The sequence below is a fragment of the Halichoerus grypus genome, chromosome 14 (assembly GCF_964656455.1).
Source record: "Halichoerus grypus chromosome 14, mHalGry1.hap1.1, whole genome shotgun sequence".
Taxonomy (NCBI): Eukaryota; Metazoa; Chordata; class Mammalia; order Carnivora; family Phocidae; genus Halichoerus; species Halichoerus grypus.
The window spans coordinates 63,674,484-63,687,180 of NC_135725.1; the positions used below are offsets into that span (position 1 = coordinate 63,674,484).

A 12,697-nucleotide genomic window follows, 5' to 3' on the forward strand; every position below is an offset into this window, starting at 1 on the left:
TCATTTGCTTAATTGGGATTTTGTGGTGGGGTTTTTTTTTTTTTTTTTTTTGACATTGACATCTGAACAGTATTTATTGCATACTGATGCCGCATCACAGAATTGTAGAATTTTAAAATTAGAAAGTACGTTAAAATTAAATCTAGTCCAGGGTTTTCCAAACCATATTCTTCAGAACAACAGGTTTCTATAGAGTGCTGAAGTGTTGCCGAGGGGGGCAGGTACTTAAGTGGGTAACCCTCCACCCCTGCTTTAGTCAGAACCACTCAACTCTTACCAGTTTTATATGATGAGTGTTTTATAAAGCTTCATTTGGGGGCAGATGTATTCTTATCCTCTTAAAATGTGAAAGTCACCAAACTCTCATAGATGTAGCACACTTAATCTGCCTTACAGCATTCTCACCAGTGGTCTGTCAACCTCCCGTTACGCAGCTCCAATATGGAGAACCCACTAATTCCATCTTAAACTAACTATCAGAATATTCTTCCTTACACTGAGCCCAGATTTGTCAAAGTGAATGTTCTGCTCTGTGCTGTCTTCCACATGGCAGCCCCTAAGATACTTGAAGTCTCTCACACTCTTCTGAATCTTGTCTGGGCCAAACTAACATTCAGCCACGTAGATCAGGGTCCTCCAACTCAAGTGCATGTAAGAATTGCGACGGTGTTTGTTTAAATACAGATTCCCAGACTATACAGACAGAAATCTGTTTCAGATCCTGTAAGTCCTATTGACTCCACCTCTAAAATATACCCTAAATCTTTCTGCTTCTCTCCGTCTCCACTCCCGCCAGCCTAGTTCAAGCCACCAGCATTTTTTACTGAGTCTCCTGCAATAGTGTTAGCTGGTTCTCACCTACTACAGTACGTACATTCTCTTCAGAGCAGCTAGAGTGATCTCATTAAGGCACAAGTCAAATAGTCTCACTCACCTATGTGAAGTCTTCAGGTCCTTCATCACTGGGACCTGTGTGGCCACTTAGGATCTGGCCTTCTCTACCTTTCTGCCTTACTTCATTGTGCTGCAGCTTCCTAGCCTTCCTTAAGCACATAAACTCATTCCTGCCCTTGGACTAACTGTTCTCTTTGCTCGAACTACTCCCTCTCGAGATCTCTACATTGCTGTCTCTTTATGACCCAGGTCTCAACTTCAGTGTCAGCTCCTTAGCAAGGCTTTTTGTCACCACCAATTAAAGTGGTCTCCCAGTCACTCTGCATATCAAGATACCTTTTATTACTCCAATCATACCATCCACCACCATCTAATACTTTCTTGTTTATCTGTTCAGTTTTTATTTTGCTTCCCCTACTAGAACGTAACCTTATCTATTTTGTTCTCCGCTGAATTCCCACCATCACATTCATACCCAGCCCATAGAAGGTTTTCAACAAATGCCCAGGAATCTGCACTTTTATAGGCATCCTGGGTTTGGTCCATGGATCACACTTTATTGAAAGAAACACTGTTCTAGGGCGCCGGGATTGCTCAGTTGGTTAAGGGACTGTCTTCGGCTCAGGTCATGATCCCAGGGTCCCAGGATCGAGTCCCGCATCAGGCTCCCTGCTCAGCAGGGAGTCTGCTTCTTCCTCTGACCCTCCCCCTCTTGTGCTGTCTCTCTCATATAAATAAATAAAATCTTAAAAAAAAAAGAAATATTGTTCTAGGCATTATAGGGCCATGATACTTAGAAAGAACTGGCCCAGGCCTCTAGACAGTTCTGCTGGCAAACTCAGAATTTGAAGAGTGATGTATTTAAATAGAATTTAAAAAGTAATCCAAAGAGTACTGGCGTAAGTCAAGCACTAGAGGGGAGTAACACAGGCACAGGTCAGCACAACCTGAAACCCACAGAGAGTCAAAATTCCTCTTTCAAACCCCATATGAAGGCACCAGAGAGGGGACCACATTCCTTCTCAGGTTTTTTCTCCAATGTTGAAACAAATTGCTGTTTCTTAAATTGGGCCCGGAGGAAATCAGTGGCTTGCATTTGAAGCCATGTTGTATGAAAAATGCACTCGAGGCAGTGGGCTGTGCATCCCCTCAGTACCACATGGGTGCGCAGACCGCCGGCAGGAATAGCGCGGCTCGGCAGCTGAAGGACCAGTGGATTGACACTTCCCATCACACCAACCCTCGGGCATATGCTTATCGAGTGGGGTGGTGGGCAGAATTGCCTGCGTCATTTAAATCATTGCTCTTTGTCGTTTTTTGGAAAGCATTTCAGACCATCAGGATGGAAAGGAAGAAACAGTGAGACAAGAAAGGTAGAAGGACAGGGGGAAAGTGTGAGTAGTACCTGTGACTAAAAAGGAAGACTGAAATCTATAGAAGTGAACAATAGAGAATCCTTAAGATTAAATTGCATTTAGGGGCACCCAGGTGGCTCAGTTGGTTGAGTGTCTGCCTTCGGCTCAGGTCATGATCTCAGGGTCCTAGGATCAAGCCCCACATCGGGCTCCCTGCTCAGCGGGGAGCCTGCTTCTCCCTCTTCCTCTGCTACCCCCCACCCCCGCCCGTGTGTGCACTCTCTCTCTCAAATAAATAAATAAAATCTTTAAAAAAAGATTAAATTGCATTTAGCAAAAATGATGAGGACATCAGAAGAGGAAAAGATGCACAGTTAGAATAAGGAAAAGGTGAAGTTGTTATCAAAGAGTTCTTTGCTTTCTTTCACTCCCTCTTCAGCCTTACATGCCGCTGCCCTTTCTGGCCATGTCAGCACCGTGAAGCTACTGTTGGAAAATAACGCTCAAGTAGATGCCACCGATGTCATGAAGCATACTCCACTTTTCCGAGCCTGTGAGATGGGACACAAAGATGTGATTCAGACACTTATTAAAGGTTGGTTATTAAGAGTGCTCCTACCAAGTCACTCTCAAAAGGTAGGAATTCTTGCAGGCACTGTTTGAAACACAGCTTACATAGCAGAGGGCCACCTGGGTGGAAGGATGGAGGGAAGAGCGCCGTGTACGTGCACACACACACGCACACACACACACACGCAAGCGCACACGCAAGCGCACCAGGAAACCTGAGGTCCAGTCCTAGCTCCGCCTGTTGGCAGTTGTGTGGTTTTGGAAAAGCCACTTCACCTGCCTGATCCTCAGTTTCACTTCGTATAAAAGAAAAATGATTCGTGCCCTGACCAACTTACAGGCTTATTGTAAAAATCTGAAGTAGATAATGTACGTGGCAACATTTTGCTGAGAGTAAAGCATTTAAGGGACTGTTATATTTTTCAGACTTCTTTTTGAGCAAGCTCTCTATATTGGACATTTTCATTATATTTTTGCTTTTTCAGGTGGAGCGAGGGTAGATTTAGTCGATCAAGACGGACACTCGCTTCTACATTGGGCAGCACTGGGAGGAAATGCTGATGTTTGCCAGATATTGATAGAAAATAAGATCAATCCAAACGTGCAAGATTACGCAGGACGAACCCCTTTGCAGTGTGCTGCTTACGGCGGCTACATCAACTGCATGGCAGTGCTCATGGAAAATAATGCAGACCCTAACATTCAAGACAAAGAGGTAGAAAATCTACATATTTTCTATATTGTTTGCTCCCAGTTGTTTAGAGTATTTCTTCTTCATTATCTAAAATAAAGTAAAACATTTTACCAAATAAAGAGGTCACTTACAAATTTATCTGTTAATTAAAAATGAGTTTTATTTTTCCCTGTTTTCCTTCTAATTCTTGTCTACATATCCATATATGCCATTAACAAAGTCATAATACAGAATGGGAATAGTTTTATAACTTTCATAAAATACATATGCATGGCATGTGTGTACGTATGTGTATACATATAGATATATATTTCACAATGCACGTTTTGTTCACTTAAAATCATCACGATGATTTTCTCATTTGGTGTATAATCTTCTGCATAATCGTAGATGCTGAGTATTCCAAAGTTCTAGGAGCTTTATGTTTAATAACTCATTCAGTTCTCACAGCAACTCTGTAAAGGAATTGCTATTATTATTCCCATTTACAGGTGAGAAAATTGAAGCTCATGGAGCTTACCCAAATACCCTAAGGTGACAACAGTGGCAGGGTTGTTGTGGGAAGTCAGGGTCCAAACTATGCCTGTAACCCCAATTTTAGAATCAAGTAACTTCCTATGGCTGGGTACTTTTTCATTATTATTCATCATGTTTCATTGATCATTGCTGTGCATTTAACTTTTTTTATTGTTTCCTTAGAATCATTTCCCCTAAGTGAGATTATTTATTATTGGTATATGAATGTGATTGAGCTCTGATATATACTATTGAACTGATTTTTTTTAAAAGATTTTATTTATTTATTTGAGAGAGAGAGTGTGCACCTGAGCAGGGGGAGGGGCAAAGGGAGAGGGAGAAAGAGAATCCCAAGCAGACTCCCCACTGAGAATGGAGCCTGACTCAGGACTCCATCTCACGACCCTGAGATCATGACCTGAGCTGAAATCAAGGAGTCGGTCGCTCAACCAACTGAGCCACCTAGGCGCCCCTGTTGAATGGATTTCTAAACCATGTGGGTTAATCTCCACTTTCCCAGCTATGTAGTATTGTATTGACTTCTCTCAGTCTAGCCAGTATTGATTTTTTTGCTACTTCAATTACATTAAGTCTTCAAAAATACTAGCATATTATGTTATCCAAGCCAGAAAATATATTTTCTATTAATTCATTCAATAAATATTTATTAAGATTGTTCCTATCTGTAAAAGTAACATAATGAAAAATATGTGAAATATGGTCCTTGTATCTATGTGATGAGAAATGAATCTTTTGTAATCTGTAGTACCTTTTACATTGTCTTTACAAGTTGCCGGTTTCTTACAGAAGTAGTATATACGAAGCTACTTTCCAGTTCCGTTAGTTTTTACATGTACTATTTTGGATTATCTGCATAAACAGCGTATCATTTGTGAATAGTATGCCTTATTGAACTAACTGATACCTCCAATACAATGTCGAATAGAATTGGTGATGGTTGGTATCCTTAATTCATTCTGGTTTCTCAAGGGGAAAGCTTGAAATATTTCACCATTGAATATGATATTTGCTATAGGTTCCCTTATATTTCTAGTTGCTAAGAATTGGGTTTTTTTTGTTCACAATTAGCTGTTTAATTTTTGTCAGGTACTATTTCTGTATCTTTCAAGATGATCACATGATTTTTCACCTCTTTGCTGTTAATATGGTGAATTAAAAAGAGTCAGGAAGTAGCTCCTCTTATTCTCCTAAAGAATTTGTGTAACATTGGTATTACTTCTTTCTTAAATGTTCGGAAGAATTCCCCGGTGAAGTCATCTGGTCTAGTGGTATTCTTTGTGTAAAAGGTGTTAATAACTGGTTCAGTGTCATTTATAATTACAAGACCATTCAGATTTCTAATTATTTTCTTTTCAGCTTTGGTAAGTTGCATTTTCTGAGAAATTTATTTTATTTTATTAACATATCATGTTTTTGCATAAAGTTGGTCATATAATCACTTACCTTTTTTATGACTAGGACCTTTAGTGATTTCCTCTTATTCATTTCATATATTAGTAATGTGCTTTGTCTCTTTTCTTTTTAAAAACATTTTTCATCTTATTCGTCTTTTCAAAGGACTTACTTCTTTGTTGATTTTCTATATTTTAAGTTGTTTACTATTTCATTGGTGTTTATTATTTCCTGCCGTCTACTTTCCTCGGGTTTGATTTACTATTTTTTTTTAAGATTCTTTTAATAAAAGTTTAAATCATTGATTTATTTCAATATTCATTTCCAGTATATGTATTTAAGCATGCTTCTTATTCTAAGCACTGCTTTAACTTTATCCTAAAAGTTTAGATAAGTTGTACCATCACTATAATTCAGCTCAAATATTTTCTAGTTTCGATTTTGATTTGTTATTTGACCCATAGATTATTTAGAAGTGTATTGCTTAATTTCCAGGCAGTTGGGCATTTGCTCATTATCTTTTGGTAAATGATTATATTGGTTTCCTCTTGCTGTTATAATAAATTACCACAAACTTAGTGGCTTAGAACAACACAAATTTATTATCTCACTCTTCTGGATGTTAAAAGTCCAAAATGGGTCTCACTGGGCTAAAAATCAAGGTTTTGGCAAGACTACAATCCTTTTGGAGGCTCTAGGGGAGAATCTGTTTCTTTCGTTTTTCCAGCTTCTCGATGCTGCCCTCATTCCTTGGCTTATGGTCCCATTCCGCCATCCTCAAAGCTAGCAGTGACTGGCTGAGTCTCTCTCACACTGCATCATTCTAACACCTGCCCTCCTGCCTCTCTCCTTCCTTTCCTCCCCATATAATCCTTATACTGGGCCTATTCAGATAATCCAGGATAATCTCCCCATTTGAAGGTCAGCTGATTAGCAACCTTAATTCCATCTACAATCTTAATTTCCCCTTTCTAATAACATAACAGGGTTACAGATTCCAGAGATTAGGACATAGACATCTTTGCAAAGGCATGCATTTATTCTGTCTACCACACTGATTTGTAACTCAAACTCTACTGTGGTCTAAAAACAGAGTAACAGAATTATTTTCTTTTATTTCAGAATCATTTTAATTCTTCAAAGTCCTTTGAGGCTTTCTTTGTGGCCCAGCATATGATTGATTTTGGGAAATGTTCTATGTACACTTGAAAAGAATACTGGTTGTATCATAATTGGGTGCAATGTCTTATATGTATCACTTAGGTCAAAGTTTTTTACTGTATTGTTCAGGTCTTCTATATCTTTACTGTCCTTTCATTTATTTGTTCTATGAACTATTATAAAAGGTGGGTTGAAAATCTCTCACTGATTATGGATTTGACCATATCCCCTTTTAATTTTGTCATTTTTTGTTCTGTATATTTAAAAGCTTTGTTATTAGATGCATACAGATTTAGGATTGTGGTATCTTCCTCTTTGACTCCTTTAAAACTATGAAATATCCCTCTTTTATATCTAACAATGCTTCATGCCTTTTCATGATACTGAATTTTTTTGAGAATATCAGCCATTTATTTTGTAGAATCTCACTCATTTTGAGTTTGCCTTATGATTCCTCATAATTAGATTTAAGTTTTACATTTTTGGTTGGAGCATTATACAAGTGATATTGAATCCTCAGGATATCACCTCTGGAAACACATGGTGCCTCTTAACATGGTATTAATTTTGATCACTTAGTTAAGATACCATCCATTTTCTCCACTGTGTATTTGAGTGGAGAAGTATTTTCCCTTTTTATAATGAAGCAATTTGGGAGCATCGTTTGTATTTTTGAGTTAGCATCAATAACTATGTGTCCAAAAATACCTATTCCAGATATACCTGATTTTTGTTCGTGCTTATAGGGAAGAACAGCTTTGCACTGGTCCTGTAACAACGGATACCTTGATGCCATTAAATTACTACTAGACTTTGCTGCTTTCCCTAATCAGATGGAAAACAATGAAGAAAGGTAAGCTGTTGATAAAAAGAATGTATTCTTGTTCAACTCACTGCCTTTCTGCTCTATTAAAAAACCTCAAGTTGAGATACTAGTTCAGAAGTACTAAGTATACTCATAAGGAAATGCTACACTAAGAAATCCTAAACGAGAAGAAAAGAGCAAAAGTTCCCTGTAGTGTTGATTTAGAATCATGGGATTTTAAAATCACTCAGAACTTTAGATTTACCTCTGGCAAGCTCACAAACTACAGATGAGGAAAGACATTCTTGTGGCTTGTGGCTGGCATAACGTCAGGGGAGTCCTGACGGACCAGGCCTAGGAACGGGTCATATGTTGAAGACATTTCTCTTGATGAACAGGATAGTGGACCAAGGTGCCACCATGTGGCATGAAGAAATAAGGAGAAGGTGAGGTGACTGAATAACCCAGGATTCACAGAGCTAGGCTGGAGTTATGCCCAAGGGCCCAGGCCCCATATAAAGGACCAGACACAGTGTGAAGTCTAAGCAGGAGAGATTCTTGGCGGTCTTGGATCTAAGATTCTGATCACCTGTAGGTGACAACCAAGTTTGTGATGAGATTTCCACACCTGAGCTCCACCCAGCCAGGTCTGTGCCTTGGTTGTCGTCATTCATGAATGCTGGAACTGCAGTGGCTCCCGCTGTGACACCATGTCCCGTCCCCCTCTCCCCCCCCCCCCCCACCGTAGCTACCACCAGTTCTTTCAGGAGATGGGAGACCTTGTGGAGAAGGAGGGACTCTCTCTAGGCCACCTGCCTCAGGAAACCCACTCCTTTCTGGGCTGAACCCCTTCATCTCTCCCACTTCTTTCAGAACCTCTCCCCATTAATGATGGCCTCCACCTGTTATTTTCTGAGGTCTGAGGTTTGTCTTCTCTGCCTGTAAAGCCCTCCTTCTCTCGGATTGTCTGCACTGCCCCATTTCCTCTTGCTCGTGGGTTGTGCTTTCACAGTCTGGCTTCCATCCTCCCACGGACACTGAAACCGTGCTGAGTGGTCACTGACAGACTCACTGATAAATCCTCCGTCGGCCCCTCTGTCTCCTCTCACTGGCCTGTCTGCATCACCGGGTTCTGTTGACCCCCCTTCTTTACCTTACTGAGACTGTATCTTCTCTAAGCTTCTGTGACAGTATATTTTCCTAATTCTCTGCCAGTCACGTCTGCTCCTTCTCCATTTATTTCGGCTCCTTTTCCATTTTTTTTTTTTTTTTTTAATATAAACACTCTTCAGGGACTGGGCCTTTTTCTCTCAGCCCATCTCCTTGGGCCCTCTGACCTACCACCAAGGCTTCGATAGTCACCTGGGGGCCAGTGAGTTCTAAATCTGTCCTTCAGACTCAGTGTCTCTCCTCGGTTCCCACTGTCACCTCCTCTTCGTTACCAGCACCGTCGTGTAAATCTTGCCCTCTGACGCGTTCCTGGGACTGTCAGAATGCCTCCTCGCTGTTTTCCTCCCTTCGAACTTCCCCTCATTCAGTTCATCTGCTTCCAAAGTAGCCTCCCTAAATCACATTTCTAACGTAATTGTTTATCATGTCCTTCCTCCGCTCAAATGCAGTCTCACCTAAGAAGATTGTCCTGATCCCAGAGGCATGTGTTCCAAACGATGTTCTCCCCTACACTCTGAGTTTGTATAGCATCTGGCACATTTCACTTTATATTATAATTTTATGTAATCTGTCTTCCATATTAGCGGAGAACTCCTGAAGATCATTGTGTCTGTGTTGTTCACAGTGCTTTTCAGGAAGTAGATGCTTAGTAAAGAACTGTTGCATTATTAGGTTGATGCTTCCAGTCTCCCAGTAGCATCCCCTGCTACATACCTGCGTTAGAAACTTCTGGAATTCTTTGAGTACATACAGAATTAGATAAATCAGACTAGTATGTCTTACTTGGAGAGGGGTTCTATAAAGAACTCACTCCCTCTATTATCGTCAAATGACAACTGTAAAACCAAAAAGACTCGAAGATTTAGAGGTTTGGACATTCAAGGAAGCTGGAATGCCAAACAGAATCCTCAGGGCTGAGGTTTTGACATTAAAGCAGATATGTGAGAGAGCAGAAGATTTCTCTCTTTGAAACACTAAAAAAATACAAAAGGGAAAGATTAAGAATCCTAAGAATTAGTGGTGATTTATTTCTATTATAAAGGATTTATGGGGCACCTGAGTGGCTCAGTCAGTTAAGCGTCTGCCTTCGGCTCAGGTCATGATCCCAGGGTCCTGGGATCGAGCCCCACATCGGGCTCCCTGCTCCGCGGGAAGCCTGCTTCTCCCTCTCCTGCTCCCCCTGCTTGTGTTCCCTCTCTAGCTGTCTCTCTCTCTGTCAAATAAATAAGTAAAATCTTTAAAAAAAAATAAAATAAAGGATTTATTCTGTAACAGTATTTACTGCCTGACTGCTGTTTTCTTAGGAAACAATAAAAAAACATTTATTTTTGTAACTCAAGTCCCATTTTTATGGTAAGACTTGAATTTTAGGCCTAAGAAAGAGTCTGAATTAAGGTGCTTCCTGCCTCCTAGAGTAAACATATGTTAATTACAGACCAAAAGACCACAGGAAAAATCCTCCTAGCTGTACTTGCCAACCTGTAGATGAAGATGGACAGTGGCAACATCCCAGTGTCCTCTGAGGTTTCATCAGCCGTGCACCTTGATGTACAAATGTCAGAACCCGGTGCTGCCTTTTATGTTTATTGACATTCCAGTTTAGGCATTCCACTCATCCCATCAGACCAGTCCTGCTTGGCAAGTCCAATTGTGTCTTGTATCTTGTCTCTATCTGCATTGTTTCTTGACTGGTTACCATCAGTGTAGTGCTAATTTTTACTTCTCATGCATTGACACCAACCACTTGATGTGCACTGTATAGACATAATTTTTGCCAACTACTGCTGGCTTTCAGTCAATAACTATCTGACAGCCACACTCCGACTTTGATGGGAGTATTCACAGTACTTGAATGTTTCTAAATTGAATTTGGGGTGAAGAAAGACTCAGTAGGAATAATTACAATACGGTCAGTGCCTAAACACTAAGGCATAGACTTCAGTCTTAAAATCTTTCTAGATATTTGGACTGTGTTTCCCTGAATCAAAAATTGATGGAGAATCCTAATTTGAATTATTATTCAATTATTAAAAAAAAAGACATTTTTGAGAAAATCGGGGAAATTTGTATTTGGAATGGGTACTAGATTTTGCTGAGGAATTCCTGTTAATTTTGCTAATACCATAATGACATTGTGCTTGTGTCCATATTATTTTTTGATGAATACTGAAATGCAGAGAGATTAAATGATAGAGGAGTTCTAGGATTTGCTTTAAAACAGTTCAGCAAAAATAATAGGGAAGGGATTAGAGGAAGCAAATGTGGCAGAAATGTTGCTACTTGTTAAATTTGGGTAATGAGCATAAAAATGGTTATGCTATTCTCTCTACTTTTGTTTATGCTTGAAGTTTCTCATAATAAAAATACAATTTTTCCTTGATAAAGGTATTTAAAATATTTGAAATGCAATTTTCCATCCAGAAGCCCTGAGAGATCTAGTAAAGGCAGAGGTCGGGCCTTACTTTCATAAACCAGATTTTGATAATCCTGCTTGTATACTGTGTGAGAGACGCTCCATATTAGTAATTATAGAAAAGATGATCAAGCTTACTAAATACATATGTTATTTGCACGTTGGTTTGAGAAGCAGTTTCATTCTGTAGGAGGTTTATACTCAAGAACTGATAGATGTGCTATGGACAGATGACTGAACAGGGAGTCGTACGGTTTTAGATCAGGTCTGGGTTCTGCAGGGAACTAGTTACATAACCTTCTGCAAGTTGCTTAATCTTTCTGGCTCTGTTGACTCATTTATAAAAGGAAGGAGATAAACTAAATGACCTCTAAATTTCCATTTAGCTCTACTATCATGGAGCTGACTCTGATCGTTTTTCTCCATTGGGGAGAGTACATCATGAAAGGCATTTTAGAATACATAGTGATTACACTTGATCACTGTATCCCCGTATTATATACCCGAAACTAATTTAGCACTCTATGTTAATGACCCTGGAATTAAAATTAAAAATAATAATAAATTTTTAAATAGAATATATAGTGAAATATTTTTAAGTTCTTCTGAATAAATTTACAGGATGCCGTCTACTTAGAAATAATGTTTTAAAGTTTATGTAGGCACCATTACTTTATGGCCTTCTGGTCCCTGGACAGTAGAGGCAAATCGAGATGTCCTAAAATGAGTTTCTTCATTTTAGCATTTGGGACTTCTTCCTGAATTCAGTTTCCTTCTAGAAGTGACTAACTCACCCTTTGCTTATATTGAAAAATCTCCTCCTTTTATGTCTGACTATGACTGTCAGGAGAGTTTTGAAAAGAGAAAATTTCTATCATCACCGAATGATTTTCTGTGTCTAATCATGCATCTGTATAATCATCAGTGTCTCCACCTCATAAATCAGCTGATTATTTCTTCCTAAAACCTCTGATTGCTTTGGATGAGTAACAGCCACCTAGACAGGACTCAGACCCCTGGCCACCGTTGGGCGGTCAGCACTACTGGTTTGGGCCCTATGGAAATGATAGTGATGATGCGTGACCGTGGTGTCACCAGCCCTGCTGCAAGGGTGTCCTAGCATAAGAACGACAGCAGCTGACATTTACTAATTGCTTCTTTGATGCCAGGCACAGTGTTATCTTCTTTGTATTTATTATTTCCTTTCCTCCTCGTGCCAAGTCTGCAATGACGAAAGATAAGTGGGTGAAGAAGTGACAGCGTTACCATGATTGGAAGGTAGAATTGGGATTTTGTTTTGTTTTGTTTTTACTTCAATTTTTGTATTTTTTGCACTGTTTGAATTCTTTAAATATGTGTCATTATTGCAAAGTAATCATTTAAGAAAAATAATATACCTGCCAAGAGAAGAATGCTGGTTAATTCTAAGAGTGGGAATACAGTTGACCATTGTTATGTTCCTCTGTGTATTTATCCGATTATTTTGTATTTCCAAAAATAGAAAAGATGTATTGTAAGAAAGGAATTTGCCTAAAATTATACATCTAGAAAGTAGCCAGTTGAGGTTAAAATATATAACCATCTGACAATACAACTCATCTTTTCTAAATAATATATTTGTCAAAAAGGTATGCACAGTGTACAAAATTTAAAAGGCATGAAAACTAAGTGTCCCTCCCACCCCTGCCTCTGAGACAACCAGCGTC

General features: G+C 39.4%; 1 protein-coding gene across 5 annotated transcripts in view; it reads left to right on the forward strand.

Moving 5' to 3' along the window:
• INVS (inversin) overlaps window positions 1-12,697 on the forward strand; it is a 159,775-nt gene that overhangs the window by 95,403 nt on the left and 51,675 nt on the right. For all 5 annotated transcript variants that reach the window (XM_036074130.2, XM_036074134.2, XM_078061516.1 and 2 more), the window contains 3 exons: window positions 2,689-2,844; window positions 3,305-3,534; window positions 7,350-7,456. In XM_036074130.2, the coding sequence (XP_035930023.2) occupies window positions 2,689-2,844; window positions 3,305-3,534; window positions 7,350-7,456 (493 nt within the window). The remainder of the gene's footprint in view (window positions 1-2,688; window positions 2,845-3,304; window positions 3,535-7,349; window positions 7,457-12,697) is intronic.